The sequence below is a fragment of the Neofelis nebulosa genome, chromosome 16, assembly GCF_028018385.1.
Source record: "Neofelis nebulosa isolate mNeoNeb1 chromosome 16, mNeoNeb1.pri, whole genome shotgun sequence".
Taxonomy (NCBI): Eukaryota; Metazoa; Chordata; class Mammalia; order Carnivora; family Felidae; genus Neofelis; species Neofelis nebulosa.
The window spans coordinates 2,201,553-2,223,461 of NC_080797.1; the positions used below are offsets into that span (position 1 = coordinate 2,201,553).

Here is a 21,909-nt window from a genome sequence, read left to right on the forward strand (position 1 = left end):
GGGGAGGCGGGGACGTTCGGAGACCGCCCTAGGTCAACCAGAATACAGAGGCCGAGGGCGCGCCGGAACTACAGCTCCCGGCATGCCCCGAGGCCGGAAGCCCCGCCCGCCCACCTCGCGGTGCATTGTGGAGCAAGAGTCAAGACTAGGTGGGGGCGCCCAGACTCGGGCAGACGGGACCGCGGCGCTGGTTCCGCGCTCGAGGCGGCGGCGGCTCGAGCGGTTCGAAGATGCAGGCGGTACGGACGGCCCCGATCGTGGGGCGGCAGCTGCGGAGGTTGGGGGTCGGAAGGTGTGTGTTCGACAGAAGGGACGGAGCGGGGGTGGCCTCGGACCTGGGGACCGGGCCGGGACTGAAACCCCCGCTCCCCCACAGCTCGTGGCCCCGTGCGCTCCTGGGGCAGCCCCCGCTCGGCCTGGCCCGGCGACCCTATGCCAGTGGGGCGACTCAGGTGAGTGACGGCGGCCCGGGGCGCGGCGTGTGGGAGTGAGGGTCCGCCCCGGCGTCCCCTTCCCCGCCGCCGGCAGGGGTCTCCCTCTCCACCCCGGTCACCTGCCGCTGAAAGTAGGGGAAAGGTCAGGCCAGGGTGCCCTGGTGATGGAATTGGGGGAAAGGTCGCCGCAGCCGCCCGACGCCGCCCCCCAGCTGTCCCCCTGGACTCTCCTTGGCATCTCGGAAGCCCCTTCCCGGCCTCGCTAACTAAACGTCTCCCCAGGCTGTTCTGGAGAAGTCAGATCCCCTTTCCCCTGAGGCTTCGACCCAGGAGAAGCAGGCCAAGGCGGTAGGTGGCCCCCAGGCCGGGAGGAGCTAAGCCAGGGGCTCACCCACCGCGGACAGCTCCCTGAAACCCCCTTCTCCCTGCGCAGGAATCGAAGTCCTTTGCAGCCGGGATGTTCCGGGGCCAGCTCACCACCGACCAGGTGTTCCCTTACCCCTCTGGTAAGGGGTAGTCACAGCTGGGTGGGGCAAGGCAGCTTCCCTTGACCGCCTGGGCGGCCTGACCAGCCTGTCCTTCCCTGCCCCCACAGTGCTCAACGAGGAGCAGACACAGTTTCTCAAAGAGCTGGTGGGGCCTGTGTCCCGTTTCTTTGAGGTGAGGAGTGACTGGGGCGGGGGAATTGATAGCTTGGTTCCTGATGGGGTGGGAGAGGTGCTCAGCAGTTTAAAAGGAGCTTGGTGGCGTCTGGTGACTCAGTCAATTGGGCCTCCAGCTCTTGGTCTCAGCTCTGGTCGTGATGTCTCAGTTCGTGGGTCCTGGCCCTGCCTCAGGCTCTGAGCTGACCGGGTAGACCCTGCTTGGGATTCTCTTTCCCGGTCTCTGTCCCTCCCCCCACTTGCTCTCTCTCAACATAAATAAACTTAAGAAAATTTTGGAAAAGAAAAAAAAAAAAGCGTGGATGCATCCTGTGCCCGCCCTCCCCAGGAGGTCAACGATCCTGCCAAGAACGACATGATGGAGAAGGTGGAGGAGACCACTCTACAGGGTCTCAAGGAGCTGGGGGCCTTTGGTCTGCAAGTACCCAGCGAACTGGGCGGCGTGGGCCTCTGTAACACCCAGGTGAGGGGGGTCCCCTCGGTCACTCCCAGCATCCCAGTCTACCCCAGCTTTGCCGTGATTAAGTTCCTTGCTCACCTGACCCAAGGCTCAGGTCCACCAAATACCTGCCCGTGTTGACCCTCCCAGGATGCACATACCTGTCCCAAACACATCACCAAACTGGACACAGTCCCTTAGGGTTGTGGACTTCTCCCAGGCTCACAAGTCCTAATGGCAGAGACTGACAATAGGTTAGGAAGCCTCTCTCCCAAGAGCTGGGGAGACACCCGTGTCCCTCTCTATCACGGTGACATTTTGGCTCTCTAGTCACAGTGTGGGCTGCCCAGGTCAGGCCCTGCCTGTGGCCCACACTTCCCTGCTACGGCCCCATGCAGCCAGTAAGAGCCCCGGATGCCTGCTTTTCCCCGCAGTACGCCCGCTTAGTGGAGATCGTGGGCACTCATGACCTTGGCGTGGGCATCACCCTGGGGGCCCATCAGAGCATCGGATTCAAAGGCATCCTGCTCTTTGGCACAAAGGCTCAGAAAGAAAAGTACCTCCCCAAACTGGCATCTGGTGAGGCAGCCCCGAGAGACCCAGGGACTGGGGGCATCCTGGGCCAGTGGTACTAAGGTCACCACACAGCTGGGTGGGTCGGTTGGGCAAGATTCTGGGAAGGGATCGGTGTGCTGGTCGGGAAATGTGAAGGTGAACGGGATGCCAGACATGTTAAGGAGGAGTTGCCTCTGTGTGTGTGTGTGTGTTGGGGAGGGAAAGGTGCAGTGAGGGGCCTCTGATGCCCATCAGGACCCCGTTTAAAGGCACTGTCTACCTCCAGGGGAGACCATAGCTGCTTTCTGTCTAACCGAGCCCTCCAGTGGGTCGGATGCAGCCTCCATCCGAAGTTCAGCTGTGCCCAGCCCCTGTGGAAAATATTACACCCTCAATGGAAGCAAGATTTGGATCAGGCAATCTTCCCGTTTCTTTCCTCCTGTCCACCTCCACCCAACTCCCGGCCCCCACTGTTCTGTCCTGTCCTCCGCACCGACTGGCCCTCCTTTGTCCACAGTAACGGGGGCCTGGCAGATATCTTCACGGTCTTTGCCAAGACACCAGTTACAGATGCAGCCACGGGGGCCGTGAAAGAGAAGATCACAGCTTTTGTGGTGGAAAGGAGCTTTGGAGGTGTTACCCAGTGAGTGGGTTTGGGGAGGAAGGAAAAGGTCAGGCCAGGTTTGGGGCAGCACAGAGCAGACGGCGTCACAGGTCACCCCGGGGACGTGTGCAAAACCCAAAGAGCTAGACAGCATGTTCTCTTTGGGACCAATCCGCACAGAACCAACATAAAGGTCTGGCTCCCGCAACCAGCGAGCCCAGCATCCAGTGGGCTAATAGCCAGGCCTCCTTCCCCTCTGGGCAGGCAGGGACAGTTGCCCGCACCCTCCCACGCCCTTTCCTGGTTGATGTTAATTCCTCCTTGGCTCGTAACAAATGCGCCCCCCCCCCCCCCGCCCCCGCGACCTGTTGAGCACACTTCTGCTTCTCTACCCCACCCTGTCACAGCGGGCCCCCGGAGAAGAAGATGGGCATCAAGGCCTCGAACACGGCAGAGGTGTACTTTGACGGAGTACGGGTGCCGGCAGAAAACGTGCTGGGCGAGGTAGGGGGTGGCTTCAAGGTCGCCATGCACATTCTCAACAACGGAAGGTTCGGCATGGCCGCGGCCCTTGCAGGCACCATGAAGGGCATCATCGCTAAGGCAGTGAGTACCATGCCTGGACAGAAGTCACACAGTACCCCTTCCCATGTGGCCCTGTCCCCTTGAGGGTATTCCATCCCCCCAGAAACCCCTCCCATGCTGGCAGCTCCCAGGCCTGATCGCTCAGGTCTGTGTCCAGCCCAGCCCCTCTGCTGGGGGGGGGGCGGGGGGGGGGCACTGGGTTAACCACAGTGGGACCCTTGTGCCTTCTTCCAGGTGGATCACGCTACGAATCGTACCCAGTTTGGGGATAAAATTCACAACTTTGGGCTGATCCAGGAGAAGCTGGCCCGGATGGCTATACTGCACTACGTGACTGAGGTGAGGGTCTTCCCGTGCCGCGCTCCCCAGAGCCCCGGGGCCTTCTTCCCCATCGTCGGTTGGACCACAACCCCCAGCAGCACCTGGGGCAGTGGGTCTCCAGCTTCACACCAATGCCCTAGGGGATGCGGGGAGGCGTAGTCAGCTCAGTCGCTGCACGAGGGGGAGAGCCGTGCTGTTCGGAGATGCTTCCAGAAGTAGCTGAAGTTTATTCCGCCTGCACCCCTGCCCTTACCTCTTCACCCCCTTCAAAGAAGTCAGATGCCCAGAAGCCCCCAGTGAACTGACTCGGGGGACCCAGTGTTTCACCGTGCCTGAGGGGTGGAGCTAGAAGGTGAAGGCCAGGGCCACAAGGAGCTAGGGCAGACGCAGGTGGTCGGGTCGAGTCTGACGCGCTGTGTTTCCTTTCTGTGTTCCCACCCCGCAACCTCAGTCCATGGCTTACATGGTGAGTGCCAACATGGACCAGGGATCCACAGACTTCCAGATAGAAGCCGCCATCAGTAAGATCTTTGGCTCGGTGAGGTCCCAGGCCCACAGGGTGGGAGAGCCCAGCGTGGGAGCTTGGCTCCAAGACCAGTCTTACAGGGCTCTCTGTTCCCAGGAGGCAGCCTGGAAGGTGACCGACGAGTGCATCCAGATCATGGGCGGCATGGGCTTCATGAAGGTACAGGCTGGCTCTGTGCCCCGGGTGGCCACGGCTGGGACGGGGGGCGGGGTGGGTGGGTGCACCTCGGCAGGGGTGTACGTTCTGGCTTCCCGTGGCAGGAGCCTGGGGTGGAGCGCGTTCTCCGAGATCTTCGCATCTTCCGGATCTTCGAAGGGACGAACGACATTCTCCGACTGTTTGTGGCTCTGCAGGGCTGTGTGGTAAGAGGGAACGGGGTGGGGGGGGGAGGGGTGGGAGTAGGGAGAAGAGCACGTCCTGAGCACTAGGCCCTCTCCCCACACAGGACAAAGGAAAGGAACTCTCTGGACTCGGCAATGCTCTGAAGAATCCTTTTGGGAACGCCGGCCTTCTCTTAGGCGAGGCGGGCAAGCAGCTGAGGAGGTCAGCTCAGAGCCGGGGCGGGGCCGGTAGGGGCACGGGCGGCCACTAACCCGTCACTCTCCCCGTCCTCTCAGGCGGGCAGGGCTGGGCAGTGGCCTGAGTCTCAGCGGCGTCATCCACCAGGAGCTGAGCCGCAGCGGGGAGCTGGTGAGTAGTCGGGCGGGCCTGACGGAGGCGGTGGAGGGCCCGTGCGGCTGGGATCCCTCCCCCAGCCCCTCTCCTCTCGGGGCAGGTGGTGCAGGCCTTGGAGCAGTTCGCCACCGTGGTGGAGGCCAAGCTGATAAAACACAAGAAGGGGATTGTCAGTGAGTGAGATCTACCCCGTCCCCCCCCTCACTCCCCCCGCTCCCTCTCCCTCCGGCTGACACCTCCCCCTGCCATCCCACGTACCCGACAGATGAACAGTTTGTGCTGCAGCGTCTGGCAGACAGTGCCATTGACCTCTACACCATGGTGGTAGTGCTGTCCAGGTGAGGGGGTGGCGTGGGAGGCCTGAGCCACAGGGGTCCCGGGTCGGGGCTCCCAGCCCAGCCGTGTGGTCTCTTCTTGCCCTGCACCAGGGCCTCGAGATCCCTGAGCGAGGGCCACCCTACAGCCCAGCACGAGAAGATGCTCTGCGACAGCTGGTGTATCGAGGTGAGGCTCGGGGTTACCGAGGGCGCGCGGGGGGGCCGGAGGCGCAGGCCTGGACCTCTCCTGCCCTCTCCCCAGGCGGCCGCGCGGGTCCGGGAGACCATGACCGCTCTGCAGTCTGACCCGCAGCAACAGGAGCTCTTCCGGAACTTCAAAAGCATCTCCACGGCCTTGGTGGAGCGAGGCGGTGTGGTCACCAGCAACCCCCTCGGCTTCTGAGGACTCTCCGCCACCTGCCCGCCCGCCCGCCCGTCCCCCCGTGCCTTCTCCCAAGCCAAAGCCCAGCCCCCTCGTTCTGCCTTAAGGAGGGCCTGGCCCCCGGGCGGCGGCTGCTGTCGGAGGCCCACTGCCTGCCTCACAAGTAAAGGTTCTCACCAGCCGTGCCTCGCTGCTGCCTCAGTTCTCTCCCTCACTGCCTGCCTCCCTCCCAAAGAAAGGAGCCAGAGGCGTGCGCAGTTGGCCTCTATTGCTTTATTTGGTGTCTTATACAGGTGACTAAATAAATAGAGTAACAAAAGCAGCTACACGGGCCCCCGAGACCGAACACCGCACCTTCCTTTGCTGTCTAGGGTGCCCGGCCCTTCCTCCTCCCAGGGTACCGCTGACCACCGCTACCCTGCACAGGACAGAGTTGGACGGACAGAGGAGGAGGTCACATTTCGGGGTTGGGAAGGGCCCAGGAGATAGAGGTTCTTCGTATAAAAAGAGAAACATCTACTAAAAAAATAGTCCGAAAAACGTACAAAAGTCTGCTTCAACCCCCCCCCCCCCCCAAGGCGTACAAAAACAGTAAAGCTAAAAATAACCCAAGGTCCCTTGCGCACCCCCGGAGAGAAAGGGGAGGAACCAGGCACTGCTGGTGAGAGTCCCAGGGGCGGCCGCCTCCCAGCAGCCCGCAGGCTGGGCTGAGCCGGGCCAGAGGAGTGCCAGGCACATGACGGACGAGACCCCCAGCACAGGACAGAGGCACCAAGCGCTGACTGGACGGGCCCGCCACGTGCTCTACATAACATCCACAAAGAACTCACTGGGGTTGCCCATGGCCATGTGGAAGCTCTGGCGGCTGGCGGTCAGCTCCGGGGGCACAGAGCCCAGGTCTCTGACCGGAGGGGCCCCCGGGGGCTGCACTGCTGGAGGCACGGGGGGTGGGGGCGGGGGCACCATGACCACCATCATGGGATTGTAGGGGAGGGCCATGCCAGGGGGTGGTCCGTAGGGATGGAGCCCGGGGTGGGCTCGGAGATTGGGCGCGCCCCCCGAAGAGCCTCTGGAAGGGGGCGGGCCCCCATCACCAGCCCCACCAGGGTCCCCGCCCCGCCGAAGGCTGCCCCCCCGGGTGGAGGGCTCGGACTCACTGCCGCTGCCGGACTTGGACTCGGGGGCCCGCTCCTCGGGCCTCCCCGTACGCCCCGCCCCCCCGTCGCTCCGTGTTGACCCACTGCTCCGGCTCCCTGTGGGGTGGAGAGGAGGCGAACTGAGCCCTAGCCCAGCGGCCCCAGGTCACCCCCGCCTCCGCCCCTGCGCCAGCCTTTCCTGCCTGCGTCCCCCATGCCCCGCCGCTGGCATCTAGCCGCGACTTACCCTCACTGTGCTGGCTGCTGGCACTGCCCCCGCCGTAGGTGTAGGATGAGAGCTCATGGTAGGGTGGCGGCTGGGGGCTGTATGGGTGCGGGGCTGGGTACTGGTAGGAGAAGGTGGGCAGCAGGGGCCACGGGGTCGCCCCAGGCAGAGGGGCCAAGGTGTCCTGGTCCGAAGCCCCGCTGGAACCGTCATCGTTCAAGGACAGGTTGACCAGGTCTGCAGAGCGAGAGGGAGACCGGGAGTCACTGCTTCCAGTGGCCAGGACGCAAAGATGGTGAACGGAAGGAAACCGGGCACTGCTTCCCCAGAACCATCCACGACGGGGGGCGGAGACGAAGGCCTCTGACAGGAAACACCCACCCCTCTGCCGCGGTCAGGGCAGAGCTCACCCAGGGCCCCGAGTCCCATGCTCTCCTGAGACTCAGGAGACTCCGCTCCCCCCCCAGCACACAGCCCTGCGCGTGGCGCACGGCTTGAGAGGCAGGACGCAAGTGGACGTTGGCCGGGGCGGGGCCTGATGCCGGACACACACTGCTCAGGTGACCACGGGCACCCTGGCTGGCTGTGGGCCGGAGACAGGAAGGGGCAGGGATGGGGGGGGGGGGGGGGCACTTACAGCTCTCACAGCCGCCACTGAGGTCCCCGAACACGTAATAGCACTGCTCAGAGAAGGTGATTTTGTTCACCGTGTGTCGGATGAGGCCAGCCTTGAGCAGCCCGCTGGCGTATTTGCGGGCCTCCCGGCGCTCAGGAAAGCCTTCCACGTGATGGTAAAGCCAGTCAACTACGTCCGAGCCTGGGGGCGCATGGAGCAGAAAAAGTGCTCAGGTTTTCCTCCCCGACTGCTCCCTCACCCCTGCCTGGGCCCTTCCCAGCCCGGGCCTCCTGCCCCGCCACTCCCCCACCCCCTCCCCAGCACCACCTGCCCAGAGACCGGAGCTACCCAGGAAGGCGTTAGGGATGGTGATCTTGAGCCACATGCGATCCCGAACTTCCAGTCCAGATTCGGGAGCTGCCATGGCCTTGGTCACAGACGCCATGTCTGTGTGGATGGAGAGACCCCGCCCCTCACAACCTGTCAGAGAAAGGAGGCGGCAGGGTAGGGCCCCAGCACCACGGAGAGGCCTCCCCGGGGAGGGGAGAGAGGCGGGGCTGGGGGCTCACCGTCAGGCAGAGAGGACCCCGATGTCATGGTGCTCATGGACGAGGAGCCTGGATAGGCTGGGAAGGTGCCTGTCAGCGCGGCGGAGTGGGACACCCAGGCAGCAGGGTCAATGGGCTGGATGGGCTCATCTGGGACAGAGGAGGCCCCTGAGACGGATGCTTCCCCGGCCCTCACCGACTCAGACTCCCACCCCGCCTCCCTCCCGACCCTCCCCCACCGCCTCCCGCCACGTGGAGGCCCAACCCCGAGCCCTGCTCTCTTGCCCAGGCAGCCACAGACCCTCCCCGGCACCACTCACTCCGAGGAAGGGTGAAGTAGGCCTGGGAGAGGGATCCCAGCACTTGGCCACCGTCAGCACGATGGGGCTGTGGGAGGGGAGAAGCGGTCAGGCGGGGGTGGCCGGCAAGGGCTCGAGAGTGTGCGGGGCCTGGGACTGACGGGCTGAGGAACAGGACGGAGAAGACACCAGAGACAGACGGACCCACCAACGCAGACCAGTCTAGAAATGCCGCTGAGCGTAAGCCCGGGAACCAGAGAGCTAACCGATGCGGTTCACGAACCGGCATACACGCGTGTGCACACACACGAGGTGGGGGGACCGAATGGAGCAGTGACAGCAAGGCAGGAGAACAATGCCCTCCGGGGAGACCGAGGAAGGGGCGTCAGAGGCGCCGGCCACCTTCTAGGTCACGATCTGAGCCGGGCTCACACAGGCACCCCCACGCCAGTTACTTGTCACGTCACACGGTCCCACCTCGCGCTCTCGGGACACGCGTGATGTCACGCCCCCGCTAACCGAGACGCCGCCACCACTAGGAGAGCAGACCCAGGCCGGGCCAGCGGCTCACCCCGGCTTGTGCACGATGTCCCGCAGCACCCGCACCGCGTCGTCATTGCTCATGTTCTCGAAGTTCACGTCATTCACCTGGAAGCCGGGCCAGCGGGTCAGAGGCCGCCGGGGCCCCCAACCCTACCCCCCGCCCCGGGGCCCAGAACCAGCGCACCTGTAGCAACATGTCGCCCGGCTCGATGCGCCCGTCGGCCGCCACGGCGCCCCCCTTCATGATGGAGCCGATGTAGATGCCGCCGTCGCCCCGCTCGTTGCTCTGGCCCACGATGGAGATGCCCAGGAAGTTGTACTTCTCTGCGGAAGGGGCGCGGGTGACCGGGGGCAGCCCGCTGCGCGCCCCCCGGGCCCCCGCAGACCCGGCCCCCGCCCGGGCTCCCCCGTACCCATGTTGAGCGTGACCGTGATGATGTTGAGGGACATGGTGGAGTCGGTGACGCTGCTGAAGGACGAGGCCTGTCGGGGAAACGGGGAAGGAGCCGCACTGCCTCCGACGACCCGGGGACGGCCCTGGGGTGCTCGCTTCCGGTGCCCTCGCACCCCCTGAACCAAGGCCCCCGACTTCTCCAAGGTCCAGCTGTCCCGTGAGAGCCCCCTCACCCTCTCCAGGCGGGGCGGCCGCTGCTTCCTCCGCCGCCGGTGGCGCTTCAGGAGGCGGGAGGCGCTGCTCTGCTCCGTGGAGCTGCTGAACCTGTCAGGAGGCAGAGGCGGTCGGGGGGGGGGGGGGGTGGGGGGGGGGGGGGGGGGGGGGGGGAGGGAGGAGGAGGAGGAGGAGGAGAGGGGGACAGGACGATGGGCGATGCCCTACCTGCTCATGGTGTCGTCGTCGTCAGAGTCGCCCAGGCTGGTGCTCTCCAGCTCACTGGTCATGAGCGTCGAGGAGCTCTCGTACCCGGCCAGGTGGCGCTCCAGCCTCGAGGGGCCGCCAGGCCTGTGGCCCCCCCGCTGAGCATGAACGGGCACCTCAGGAAAGCTGTCCCCCCTCCTTACTCCCACGCACCGCCCTCCCCGGGCTCCCGGAGGACCCGGCCTCGGGCCGCCCCCCCCCTCACCGCCATGCTCACTGCTGTCTCTCCGGCGAGGCCGTTCCCGCCGCAGAGACACCACCGACTCCGTTTCTGTCTCGGGCTCCAGGTTTCTCCCCGGCCTGCCTGGACACGTTAGGGCTGGATGGGCAGAGACGGTTCGCGGGCCCGCATCAGTGGGCTGGGGCTCCACGTCCTCGATTCCCTCCCCTGGACTCAAGGATCCCCAATCTCACTGGAAGGATGGAGGTCTGGAGTCGCCGATGCCACTGGTCCTCTCCGGCGGCAAAGGGGGTAACGGTGGCGGCGGTGGTGCCAGCTCGGTCCGAGGCTCGTGGGCTGGGGGAGCCGCCTCGGGTTGGGGGTTATCCGATGACACCAGCTGAAAAGTGCAAAGACAGAAAGCGGCTCGACCGGGAAGTGAGGCGTCCCAGGACGCGGAGAGGGGCAGGGGGTGGGTCTGAGCGAGGACGGTGCTTGGGATGAGCAGAGAGAGAGAGCAGGAGCTGGCAGTACAGGCCCCAGAGAAGGCTGATGGGCCGTGGCTGGCTCTCCAAGCCGCCGAGGAAGCAAAGAGCCAGGGCCTCCAACGAGTGGGCCGGGGGACACTGAGGCTCAGAGCGCCTGGTGGCGTGAGAGGGACGGCCGCTCACCCAGGACACCACCCTTCCGTTGAAGCAGGGAGGCGGGCGCTGTCATCTGAAATCTCCTCCTTCACCACCCTGCCGAGAGAGGGCACAAAGGCCGGTGAGACTGGCCTCACCACCCCCCAGCGCACCCCCAATTCAAACCTCCTGACCCGCATCCATGGAGCTCAGGGGCGCCGACTTTCTCCAGCCCTAACCCAGTCCTCTTCCCTGACGCTGAAAACCCTTCGCTTGCACACCTACGGGGTCTCCCCATTCGCTCCCTTTCCTTCCTTCTCTCCCCAACTCATCCTCCGGGCTCAAGACCGTCCTGTCCCCTTGGGTGACCCTACAGCTAGGTCTGTCTCACCTTAGGATCCTTGCCGGCACCTCCCCCAACCCCCACCCCACTCCTCACACCCTGTCCCCAAAACCTTTGGTCCCGAAGCCTCTAGTCTCATGTTTTCCTTGCTTTTCTCTCTCTCCCTCCCTCCCAGAGAGCTCTCCAAATGGGCTACTTTTCCCCACGTGAAAACACCCGCTAGACCAAAAATGGTACCTCCTCACTAGGCGGGGCCCTCCCAGGGACAGACGAACCCCAGCTGTGACCCCCCTGTGCCTCCCACAGGTCTCTGCACCAAGCAACCTGTCTTGCCTGACAGACCCCAAAGCCCAGCGTCAGGATGGACACGACTCGCTCCTTCTTCTCACCCACCACGTGAAATCACGGCCGCCTGTCCTGTTCGGCACCTTGTCCTGGCCACACAGCGACAGACCGGACACTTGTTAAGCGTCAACAAATGTTGGCTGAATAAATACACGAACTACGAGAATCTCTGCCCTCAACGGGTTCTCTCTCTCACACGCACACATTCTCACCTCCAAATTCGAACAGCCTGTCTCATTAACCCTCTGGCTTAACGTGGTTCTAGAAGCCTGGATACGTGACAACTTAATCCCATTTGTTACCAATGGGACAACTCAGCCCAATCACTGTCAATCAATCTCGATACAACACAGGATGTTTTGCAACATAATTCAGTCTCTGCGTAACCTAGTCTGGCAAATCACTCCGTCTTATGTCACACCATAACCTCGCTTATGGATGGGTCAGACCCGACATTATTAAAATTTTTTTTTTTTTTCAACGTTTTTTATTTATTTTTGGGACAGAGAGAGACAGAGCATGAACGGGGGAGGGGCAGAGAGAGAGGGAGACACAGAATCGGAAACAGGCTCCAGGCTCCGAGCCATCAGCCCAGAGCCCGACGCGGGGCTCGAACTCACGGACCGCGAGATCGTGACCTGGCTGAAGTCGGACGCTCAACCGACTGCGCCACCCAGGCGCCCCAAGACCCGACATTATTAACGACGGTACCCAACTTACCGAAAAGCTACTGTGCGCCACGCACCTATGTGAGATTTTCGATACTAACTACGTCAACATACTGCTAACAAACAGTAGAACCTTGATTTAAATCCCAGCCCAAGTCCCAGGGGGCGCCTGGGTGGCTCGGTTGGTTGAGCATCCAACTTCGGCTCAGGTCATGATCTCACGGTTCGTGAGTTCGAGCTCCACATCGGGCTCGCTGCTGTCAGCGCAGAGCCTGCTTCAGATCCTCTGCTCCCCATCTCTTTCCCCCTCCCCCTCTTGCTCTTTCCGTCTCTCTCTCTCAAAATCAACCAATCAATCAGTCAACCCCAGGTAACTCCCAAGATAATACCGCCTTCCCAACATCCAACAAACAGTCTTTCTCGGTAGAAGCCAGTCTGTTCAGCTATCCATAGAAGCCAGACTGCCCCAGTCTAATCCAGCCTGCCTTCAAGAGCTGAAGGTGGAGGGCTCCGTCTCAAGAGCTATAAACCCAAAAAGTCTCACTGTGTGTTAAAAATCCTAGTCGAGTCCAGAATGACCCAAATTACTCCAGAATAGCCCAATATATTTTAGAAACAGCCGAGAATGTCCTCACATGCAGCTGTCTGTACCAATATAGAGCGGATTATCCCTATACAGTTGTCCGTACTGGCATAGACACCCCCCCAAAGCCCTGCTTGTCTGCCCCTGTACTGAGGCTCAATAAAAACCAAACCCCAGCAAAAACTAACATCAACCAATACAACCCAGTAGAGACCAGGGTGGCCCAAGTTTTTCCCAGACAGCCTCATCTACCCCATGGCAGCCTAGAACATCCCAATACAGCATTCTCTGCGTTAGTACATACCAGAACGTCCCCAAACAATCCTGTCTGCTCTAATACAGTCCAGGATGTCCCAAATTGCCCCAACACAAATCAATCTATACCCGAAGATTCCACGACATCCCTCATAGCCTGTGTGCTACAGGACTGCTCGGAATACAGGACGGGTGAATTCAGCACCTCCCCAAATAAAGCACTGTGTCCCACTCTATTCCAGGATAGCCTAATCTCCCCTAATCTGGTTTAGCACAGCCCAGTCTGTCGTCGTCCTACAGCGCCGAGCGCCCCAATCTGTCCAAGCATAACCTTGCCCGTCCTGGGATAGGCAATCTAACCCCAGCATAACACAATCTGCTCCACTAGAACCCAGAAAACCCAGTATGGCCCAGAGCAGACCTGTGCCCCTCGATATTGCCCAATCCACGCCAGCACGGCCCCCCCATCGGCTGCAATCTAGGCCTCGCGCTCACCCGAAATCCTGATCCATTGACTTGAAAAAGTACTTAGCGCCCGCGGGCCGCTGCAGGACGCTCTTGAAATCGCCCAGGGTGATGCGCTCCGCGGGGACGGGAATCTTCACCAGGTACGGGGTCTCTTCTTCATCCAGGTGGTAAATCACCTTCGTCTCCCCGACACCACCGCCCCCCGCGCCGCTGCCCGCCATGGTCTCGCCCGCGCGCTCCCGGGCTCCGCCGCCCAACCAAAGGGGCGAAGCGCCCCCGCCGCGCCTGCGCACACCCGCCACCCGACGCGCGAGGCGACCAGGACCGGCCCGGCGCCGGAGAGGGGCAGCGGGGCGGAGGGCGGGGGGCAGCGGGGTGGCGGCCGAGGGAAGGGGGGACGGGCCGTAGGGCTCGACCCGAGGCCGTAGACGCCGCCGCCGCCGCCTCCTCCTCCGCCGCAGCCGCCGCGCGCCACCGCCGCCGACGTCGCGGGCGCCCTTTAGCACCCCGCCCACCTCTCCCCATGTCACGTGGTCCGCGCTGGCCCGCCCTCCGCCACGTGACCCCTCCCAGTCACGTGACCTCCCGGCTCCTCCCACAGCCCCAGACACGTGATCGTTGCTTTCGGCAACGGTCTCCCAACCCTCAACGGCCCCGCCCCCGAATGTGCCCCCACCCGCGTCCCCCCGGCCTCTGCCCCCCCCCGCCCCCCCCCCCCCCCCCCGGCACCCACCGTGCTCTGCTCAGGCGGGGTGCTCCGAGCAAGTCTGATCCCCTGGAGCGTGCGTGTCGGGGGAGCGGATGGGGGGGTGTGGGGGTCCCGGACTGGGGGGAGGGGGGAAGGCGCGCCGCCAGGTCGTGGAGGTGGGTTTCGGCCCCACTCCCAGCCAGTCTTCGGTCAGCTTTTCCCAAGCCTCCCTCCCAAGCAGGACAGTCAGTGAGGGCTATAAACACAAAAGAGCCCACTCCGCTTTATTTACAACACGCAGGCTGTCTGTACAAACAGCTGGCCGACGGTATTAAAAACAAAAGAGGTGAGTGAGTCCCGTCACCTTTCTGTTTTCCTTCCTCCCCTCGGCCAGGCTCTGGTTGGCCCTCCACCTCCGAGCTGCCCTGCCTGAAAGGGGAAGGCCGAAATTAAAACTACAACCGGTGTAGAATAAAGGGGGAGTGAGAGAAAAGACGAGGAAGGGGAGGGGGGTGCTGTATTTACACTCGAGTTTTACAGACAACTGTCCCATTCCACCCCAATTCCAACGCTGGCCCACAAGGTGAGGGGTGGCAGGTCTAAGGGGCAGAAATGAAGTGTCGAGGGACCCAGACGGCCTCCCAGCCCCAACCGTAATGGGTCCACGTTCAAGTCCACAAGGTGGGAAGGAAAGGTGAGGTTGGAGCCGAGACACTCATTTCCAAACCAGCCTCCCTCGGGTATTCCTGCCTTTGAAGTGGGACAATATCCAAGCTCCAGGGGACATACTGAGGACCCCGAGGCTCAGTTCCCAAGTCCTGTTGTCATCTGGAAGTCCCAGCCTAGAGATGGCGAGGTCACGGCTCTCCCGATTTGGGAGGCCCCCCCTAACCGCCGGGCCTCTGGCCGCAGTTCCTTGCATTTCTGGCAGTAAAAGAAGTCGGGGACATTGGTCTTCTTAATCTTCGCACAGGACAGGTGGATCCATGTCCCACACAGGCTGCACTCGATCATGGGCCGCCCTGCAAAGGGCTTTCGGCAGTAACACGTGATCAGGTCCCATGAGTCATCACCTGGGGAAAGAAGGTTTGTTTGGTGCTCTGGCCGAGCTCTTGGGTCCCCAGCAGCCCCGAGCCCGTCCCCCTAGCTAACCCCGGGCAGCCCCAAACCTCGCACCTGATTCCACCATGATGTCCTCGTCCATGACGCGCATCTCGCCTTCGCTGGAGCTGGCGTCTCCGTCTTGGCTGGTTTCCGTGCTCCCCACGTCCTTGCTTTCGCTGTCAGTGGGAGGGGCTCCTTCGGGGTGCACCGTGGCAGGAGGCCTAGGAGCCTCTGGGGGTGTCGGCAGCACGGGGGCGGGGGCTTCACCCCCCCCCCATTGCTGCCATCTCCTCCTCCTCCTCCTCCTCCTCTTCTTCCTCCTCCTCTTCAGAGTCTGTGTCACTGGGGGGTGCCCGGGGAGGCCCAGGAGGTGGGAGTCTATCCCCCCGCTCTGCCTTTTTCAACTTCCGTTTCTTGCTCTTCTTAATTCGAGACCTCTTTTCCCCATCCCCGGGAGCCGGCCGAGGCCTCCGGAGCACCCCAAAGCCAGCCCCGCCTCCCGGCCCCAACTTTCGGTTCTTTCGGTCCTTCTTTCGAGGAGGTTGGGAGAGGTCCCCCTGGGAAAGGGGCACCGGGGTGAGAGCAGCAGGGGGCCGGGAGGCATGTGTCAGGGATGTGGGGGACAGCGGAGACGCCATTTTGGGCCCATCTAGATCAAAGAGCGAGTCCTTGAGCTTCATCTTCTCAAGCAGGGTCGCGCTGTCAGGGGCCTGCAGACGAGAGAAAGTGGACCTTGGGGGTCCTGGTTGAGTGGGGCCCGCTTGAGCCGCCCTTCTCTTGGATGACTTTGCTTTCTTAACAAAGGTCTGGATGGTTCGGAGATCTGAGGGGGCCGAGTCCCAGCCATCACTGTCTGCCGCGCTCTCGCCTCGCAAAGGAGAGCTGGAGCCCGAGGCTGGCCAATCGCTTTCCTTAAATGGGGGGAAGAGACCAGGGTCAGCGGGGGCCCAGGGGCACCTCAGCCCCTGAACAAACCCAGCCTAAGAACCAGGGACAAGATCTACCCCGAGATACCCTGGCCCAAACCACTAAAACAAAAAGCAGAATCACTGTACTCAGAAACTTTGTCCCCTCCCCAATTCCCCTCAGCATCTCCCCTTGAACACCTGCACGTCACCTCTGCCCTCACTCTCTGGACATTCTCCCCAGTCCCCACAGCCTCGCAGCATTGTCACCCGCAGACCAGAGCGCGATTTCCTTACCTGTTTCCGTATAGCCCCGTCTGTTGCCATTTTCAGCTTCCTAATACTTATCCAGCAGCGCCTCCCATTAATAACCCAAGACCGACCATTCACTGCTGCTCGGCCCGCCGAGTCTCTGAGTCACCCAGGTGCCCCCAGGCACTGGTTTTTCCCACGTTTCCCATTTCCCTGGTCTTCTGTGTCCCATCGGGAAGAGGTTTCCCTTACACGGTGACACAGACTGCCCTCTCCAGTCCTAGGACACCCACCCTCAGGCTACTGGCCCTCCAGTCCCTACCTCTTTGCTAGAGGGAATGTAACCGGCATAGGCCAACACGAAACTGCAGAATTTGTTGAAGTCCTCAATGGTTCTCCGACGTTTCTCTGGTGGCTGAAAGGAAACACGTATCACAAGGAATTTAAGAGGGGCATTCCCAAAGGCAGAAACCCCGGAGCAAGGATTTAGAAGAGGCAGGAGGAAGGGGGAGAGGGAGAAGGAGAAGGGGGGGGGGGGAGAGAGAGAGAGAGAGAGGAGGGGGAGGGCCCCCGGCAGCAAAAGGAAGAGAAACCTCACCTGAGTTTCTGGCTTAAGGGTCGGAGGTGGATCTGTGGAAGCAATAAAAGCTGAGTCAAGGCACTAGCGGAGAGTCCGCATGAAACCCCACCTCTAAATCTCGGAGGATCCAGGCAGACCCCTTCTTCTCTCCGGTCCCCCCCCCCCCCCCCCCCCCCCCCCCCCGGCCAGGCCGGCAGGTCCCCAGCTGTGCTGGACCCGCCCCTGCTCCACCCTTCCGCCCTGCGAGGGGCGGAGCCAGGGCGCGGCGCCCTCTCAGGCCTCGCTATAGCGCTCCCCTTCCCCCCACCGGAGGCCTGGCGCCCCGCCCCCCCAACTCACGGTTTCTCTAGACTCCACAGTCTACTCGATCACTCGGCGCCCCACCCCGCCATACCGCTCCCCGGACCGAGCCCGGGCGGCCGCCTGCCCCTGTCCTTCACACGCGCCCAGGGCCCCGAGTTCCTACCCGGTCGCGATCTGCCGCCCGGGGCCCTCCGCGACCGCACACGCAACCCGCCCGCCCCCAGGGTCCAGGATGACCACGCCGAACCGCTCCCCGCCCTCCGGGCCCCTTCTACTCGAGCACGAGGCCCGGCGCGCCCCTCACCCCCACCCTAAACACACACAGGCTCACACATCCAACGCCACTTCGCGGCCGGGACAGACGAGCGAGCACTAACCCGGACGCGGCCCCACCTGCCCCCCCATACCGCGCTCCCCACAATTTCGCCGTCCCTCCGCCCCCATCCGGGGCTTTGGCCCCTCCCCGTCTCGAGCTCCTCGGGCTCCCCGCCGGGCCCCCGGGCCCAGTTCCGAGCCCTCCGGCCGCCGCCCCCCCTCCGCCCCCGTACTCACCGCCAAGTGACTAGGCTGCGGACCCCTAAACTCTAGCCCCCCCCCGCCCCCCGCCAGCTACTCTCCCTCTACAGCGACCCCCGCTGCTGCCGCCGCTGCCCCCCTCGCCCTCCGCAACTCCCGGGCTCTAGCCCTCGCCGACCAACAGCACCCCCCCCCCCCCGCAACTCGCCGGTCTCAACCCCCCCCACACACCCCGCCCCACCGCCCCTACAACTACCCGGCTCTCCTCGCTTCCCGGCGCTCTCTCCCCACAACTACCCGCCCTGTACAGGTCCCTCTGCCGCAGACAATACCCAGACCCCCTCTTCTCCCCACAACTATCTGCCCACCCCTCCAACGATCCCCGGGCTCTCTCCGGCGGCAACTACCCGGAGCTCCGGCACCACCGCCACAAACTCCCCCACCTCGGCCAACTACCGGGCTCCTCACTCAGTCCTCTTCCACATCCTCCCTCCTCAACAACTCTCCGGCCCCCAGATTCCCCCAGCCTCCCGGCCTCAGGGCCCCAACGTGCTGGAGGCCCTCTCGGCCCCTAACCCCCGGAGCTCCGGGGTTCAAGCTCCCGCTCCCCACCCCCCACCCCTACACACACACATTCACGGTGTCTGATCTCCAGCTACCCCCAGCCCGAGCTCCCACTCCTCCTTCACCAAGGTCTCCCAACTCGCCGCTCCCCTACCTCCAGGGGCAGGCCCCCGACCCCCTCCCCGCGCTCCCCCGCCGGGCTCCGGGCTCGACCTCCAAGTTTGCCAATTGATTCCTCGCCCGCCCCCCACCGGCTCAGCGCTCGGTGCCGGTCGAGAGCTCACCTTCGGGACTGGGCTCCGCCATGGCTTCCAGCATCGCCCCCTCCCCTCCTCCCGGTCCGGCGCCCCCCTCCCCTGAGCCGGGGATCCCGGTGCCGCCTCCGGTGCTCGGTGCTCCTACTGCCTCGCTCCACAGAGGTGTCTGCCTCGGCCTGGTAATGACTCGAGTCCGCTAGCCGCTGCCGCCACCTCCCTCTACCCCTGCCTCCCGCACTCCCGGACCGGGCCCCCTCCCCCCGCGCCGCCGGCCGCCTGCTCCCTCCTCCTCCTCTCTCCTCCCTCCTCCCTCCCTCCTCCTCTCTCCCTCCTCCCTCCGCGGGCGCCGACGCGCAATGCATCAAGGGGCGTGTAGTCCGTCTGGGGGCAGCGGAAAGGGGACCCCATAGGCCTCTGGAACTTCAGTTCCCAGCAAGCCAAGGATGGGCGCAGGCGCATTAGTCCGCTCCCCTCCCCCGGGGAGTGGCGGGGAGATTGGGAGCAGAGGGTAGGGCGGAAGAGCGCGCGCAGGATCCTGGGAAATGTAGGCTGGGCGGGACTAAGAAAGAAGGAAAAGAAGGGATTAGAACTCTCGGCCACCATACTGCCTCTTTCTGCGGCTTCTTTCTCCCCCGTGGGACCGCCCCACTTCCGGCCAGAAGGAGAAAGGGTTGCTGGGGGATGAAGTCCTCCTGATGATAATGGCTCCCTCCTCCCCGTCTTCTGCCTCCCTTGAATTCCACACACCGGCATTAGTCTGGCCAAGCGACATGCCAAGCGAGGACGGAGTCCTTTCACCAGCTCCCACACGCGACCAGCTCTTCCCTAACCCAAAGGCCGTAACAAACTCGGGAGGTATTTATTTAAAGCAGGTACTTTCCAACTTTGTCCACCGGCACCCACGGTGTAAAAAACAAAAACAATTCTTTATATCAAGACCCAGAAGACAGGTATATAAAACAGAAGTTTCATGAAACGATACTCCGTATTCCTTTCATCACAGCAAAAACACTGCCCCTCCCTTCCCCCGCCAAGGAAAAAAAACCAACATGAACAGAGTAAACCAAAATATATTACTGTCCCTCCAACCGCCACTTTGCCCACCTCCGGATAACTATCCCCACCTCGGGACAACTAAAAAGAAAAAGAAGGAGGGAAGCAACACAAAGCAAGATCCAGTTCGGCTTGGTGGTTTCCTCTTTATTGATGTGCCTCCTACCTTCCCCCCACAACTTCAGTCCCTCCCCTCTACCCCCCAAAAAGAAGGTAGTGGAAGGAAGGGAATGTCGGGGTTCTGAGCCCCTTGGGCAGTTAGAAAGGGAACAGGAACCAAAACGATCACTAGATGTGACAGAGATTGACAATCGAGAAGTCTAAAGCACAGTGGGGAAGGTGGAAAGAGAAAGGGGACAAAGGAGAGGTCCCAGAAGCCACCTCCCCCATGAGCCCTCCTGCTAAGAGGGGCTGGAGGAGAGCCTCGAACGTTAGGAAGTGCAGGTCCTGAAGGAGGGAGGTGGTGGTCGAGCCTGAAGGAGGACTAGGTCAAGGAAGGGGGGCCACCTCTCTCTTTGTAGGCTGGGACCCCCCACCTCAGGGGCAGCAGCTTCACAGACCGTAGACGCTCTCATCACTGTAGGCGATGTATAGAAAGAAGTCTTCTTCGTGATGTTCCTGGGGCAGAAGCGGAGAACACCGGTACTCAGGCACCTGGGCTACAGTCACTTGAACCACCCACTGCCCCCCCTCCTTCTCCAAAGCCCCGTTCTTGAGGCAGACCCCCCCAAAAACCAGCGTCCTGACTCACTCCCTCACTTCAGACCGTAGCAGCCAAGCAGCATCACCCCTAGCAGCAGTCCTGGGCAAAAAGCTCTCCCTCTGACTGTTCTCTGCCTTGGAACGGGGAGGACGCTGGGGCAGGTGAAGGATCGGGACTGTGGTCCACCTCACCCTTCTCTCCCTTCTGGCCATTCCCATGGCCTCGTCCGAACCTCTGACCCAGGACTATGCTGAAATTTTGAGGCCAAAGATAAAGTGGAGAGCCGAGCAAGGCAGCTGGTCCAGGAACTGCTGACTTAGCACTTTCTTCCCCTCAAGCTCTTCCCGCACCTCTCCGAAGCCTCCCGGCTTCCCCATGCACATACCTGATAGAGCTGACCCATTGTGGCACTGGTGGGTGGAATGACATTGTTGACAAAGAAAAACAAGGCATCCTCAGCTCGGAGATGAATTCGCTTCCGAATCAAGAAGTAGAACTGACCAACTGCCAAAGAGACAAGGCAGGATGAAGCCAGAGATCACAAGCCCCCCCCCCGCCCCCCCCCCCCCCCCCCCGAGCGAGAGCAGTTACAATGTGGAACCTTTTCCCACAAAGATGCCCGGCCACCCATAGGAAGCTAACCCGGGGACTGGGTCAGGTCCCCACCTGTGAGATCAGAAGGCACCAGGTATTTCTTTTTGTCCAGGTCTCCTATCCGAGCTTTGGGAGCCTTTTCTACAATCACCTGATGAAGAGTAGATGAAAATTAGGAAATATTAGGTGTATGGTCCCAGAGTTACCCCTGTCAAGAACTCGAGTAACACAATTCCTAGCACCCAAATCTGTCCGACTGGGTTTTCTTTGTCTCCGAACACGCGGCGCAGCCTTGAGCAGAGATCCTGACCCCACTGTGCTGAACTCACCCAAACATTCAGGATCCCTCAGTAGGGCGTCATAATAAACAACTATCCTAATAGGGCACGGACGACTCGAGTGGGCCGCCTAGAGCTTCAGGCTCAAAAACCTGGCTAGCTCGGGGTAAAGACCGTGAGCAGCTCAGGCTGTCAAACTCCCTGCAGCCTCGCACACCAATCCCCAGGTCTCCCTCTCCCATCTGTGTCCCCCCACCCCCAGCTCTCCCGCCACCCCGCTTTCAACCTCCGAGCCCGGGGACAGCAGTGTCGCGCCCGCCACAGCCGGCAGCCCAGTGCCCGCGCCGCCTGGCCGGACCCAAGCCCAGGCTGTGGCGTCAGAGCCAGCGCCCCGCGCCCTCGGCCCTGACTACTGTCCTCACCGGAACCCGGTCCGGGTATTTCTTTCGGATCTTCTCGCCCTCAGAGCGGCGCTTCTCGAACGGATGCTCCTCTTTATACACGAACTTCATCCTCCCGGGAACCGGGCTGGACCGGGCTGGGCTGAGGGAACCCGGGGGGGGCCGGGACGGGGGGCGGCGGCGACGGCGGCGACGCGCGGGCGGATTCAGCGGAGCGATCCCGGGACTTGCGCCACTTCCCTATTCACCAACCCCACCCACGACGGTCCGGGGCCGCCCCGCCTGCTACGTTACGCCACCAGCGCAGCGGCCATAACGCCGCCAGCGTAGCACCACCCCCTGACCGCCCCCCCCCCCCCACGCCGTCTGCGTAATCGCTTTGGAATCAACTTGTGGGCTACGCAGACGACGTAGCAAAGGTGGTTGGCTTGTGCAATGGTCGAAAATAACCGAAAACCCACATTCTGACCTTCCCCCACGAGGCTGGGGATGAAAAGGGCTGCGAGTCGGTAACTGTAATGTGA

The 21,909-nt window shown here is 62.6% G+C and overlaps 4 protein-coding genes across 5 annotated transcripts; 1 reads left to right on the forward strand and 3 right to left on the reverse strand.

The window, feature by feature from the left end:
• Positions 1-124: 124 nt before the first annotated feature.
• Positions 125-5,685, forward strand: ACADVL (acyl-CoA dehydrogenase very long chain). 2 transcript variants are annotated; one of them, XM_058705557.1, is made up of 20 exons: positions 126-292; positions 377-452; positions 717-782; positions 868-940; positions 1,030-1,094; positions 1,425-1,559; positions 1,970-2,114; positions 2,377-2,506; positions 2,608-2,733; positions 3,102-3,300; positions 3,514-3,618; positions 4,052-4,138; positions 4,223-4,285; positions 4,387-4,488; positions 4,572-4,669; positions 4,744-4,816; positions 4,902-4,974; positions 5,067-5,139; positions 5,230-5,305; positions 5,381-5,685. In XM_058705557.1, exons 1-20 carry the CDS (start codon positions 231-233, stop codon positions 5,519-5,521), a joined length of 1,968 nt encoding a protein of 655 aa, XP_058561540.1. In that variant the 5' UTR covers positions 126-230; the 3' UTR covers positions 5,522-5,685. The 2 variants fall into 2 exon arrangements, 1 of the variants encoding a protein (XP_058561540.1); XR_009255402.1 differs by lacking the exon at positions 5,067-5,139 and having other exon boundaries at positions 125-292; positions 5,381-5,520.
• Positions 5,686-5,755: 70 nt separating this feature from the next.
• On the reverse strand, positions 5,756-13,700 carry DVL2 (dishevelled segment polarity protein 2). Its single transcript, XM_058705563.1, is given in 17 exon segments — positions 5,756-6,753; positions 6,884-7,099; positions 7,500-7,679; positions 7,827-7,958; positions 8,048-8,176; positions 8,347-8,370; positions 8,373-8,413; positions 8,897-8,973; positions 9,053-9,192; positions 9,282-9,351; positions 9,496-9,586; positions 9,704-10,033; positions 10,078-10,101; positions 10,157-10,302; positions 10,574-10,605; positions 10,608-10,642; positions 13,215-13,700. Coding segments are annotated over 17 exon segments (2,310 nt in total). The 5' UTR covers positions 13,409-13,700; the 3' UTR covers positions 5,756-6,304.
• A 436-nt stretch (positions 13,701-14,136) lies between these two features.
• On the reverse strand, positions 14,137-18,644 carry PHF23 (PHD finger protein 23). Its single transcript, XM_058705680.1, is given in 7 exon segments — positions 14,137-14,762; positions 14,764-14,948; positions 15,052-15,253; positions 15,255-15,890; positions 16,459-16,551; positions 16,735-16,766; positions 18,384-18,644. Coding segments are annotated over 7 exon segments (1,212 nt in total). The 5' UTR covers positions 18,418-18,644; the 3' UTR covers positions 14,137-14,732.
• Positions 18,645-19,541: 897 nt separating this feature from the next.
• Positions 19,542-21,621, reverse strand: GABARAP (GABA type A receptor-associated protein). Its single transcript, XM_058705687.1, has 4 exons — positions 21,407-21,621; positions 20,779-20,857; positions 20,498-20,616; positions 19,542-20,027 (listed from the first exon to the last, which is right to left on the reverse strand). The coding sequence occupies exons 1-4, from the start codon at positions 21,494-21,496 to the stop codon at positions 19,962-19,964; spliced, it is 354 nt and encodes a 117-aa protein (XP_058561670.1). The 5' UTR covers positions 21,497-21,621; the 3' UTR covers positions 19,542-19,961.
• Positions 21,622-21,909: the final 288 nt, after the last annotated feature.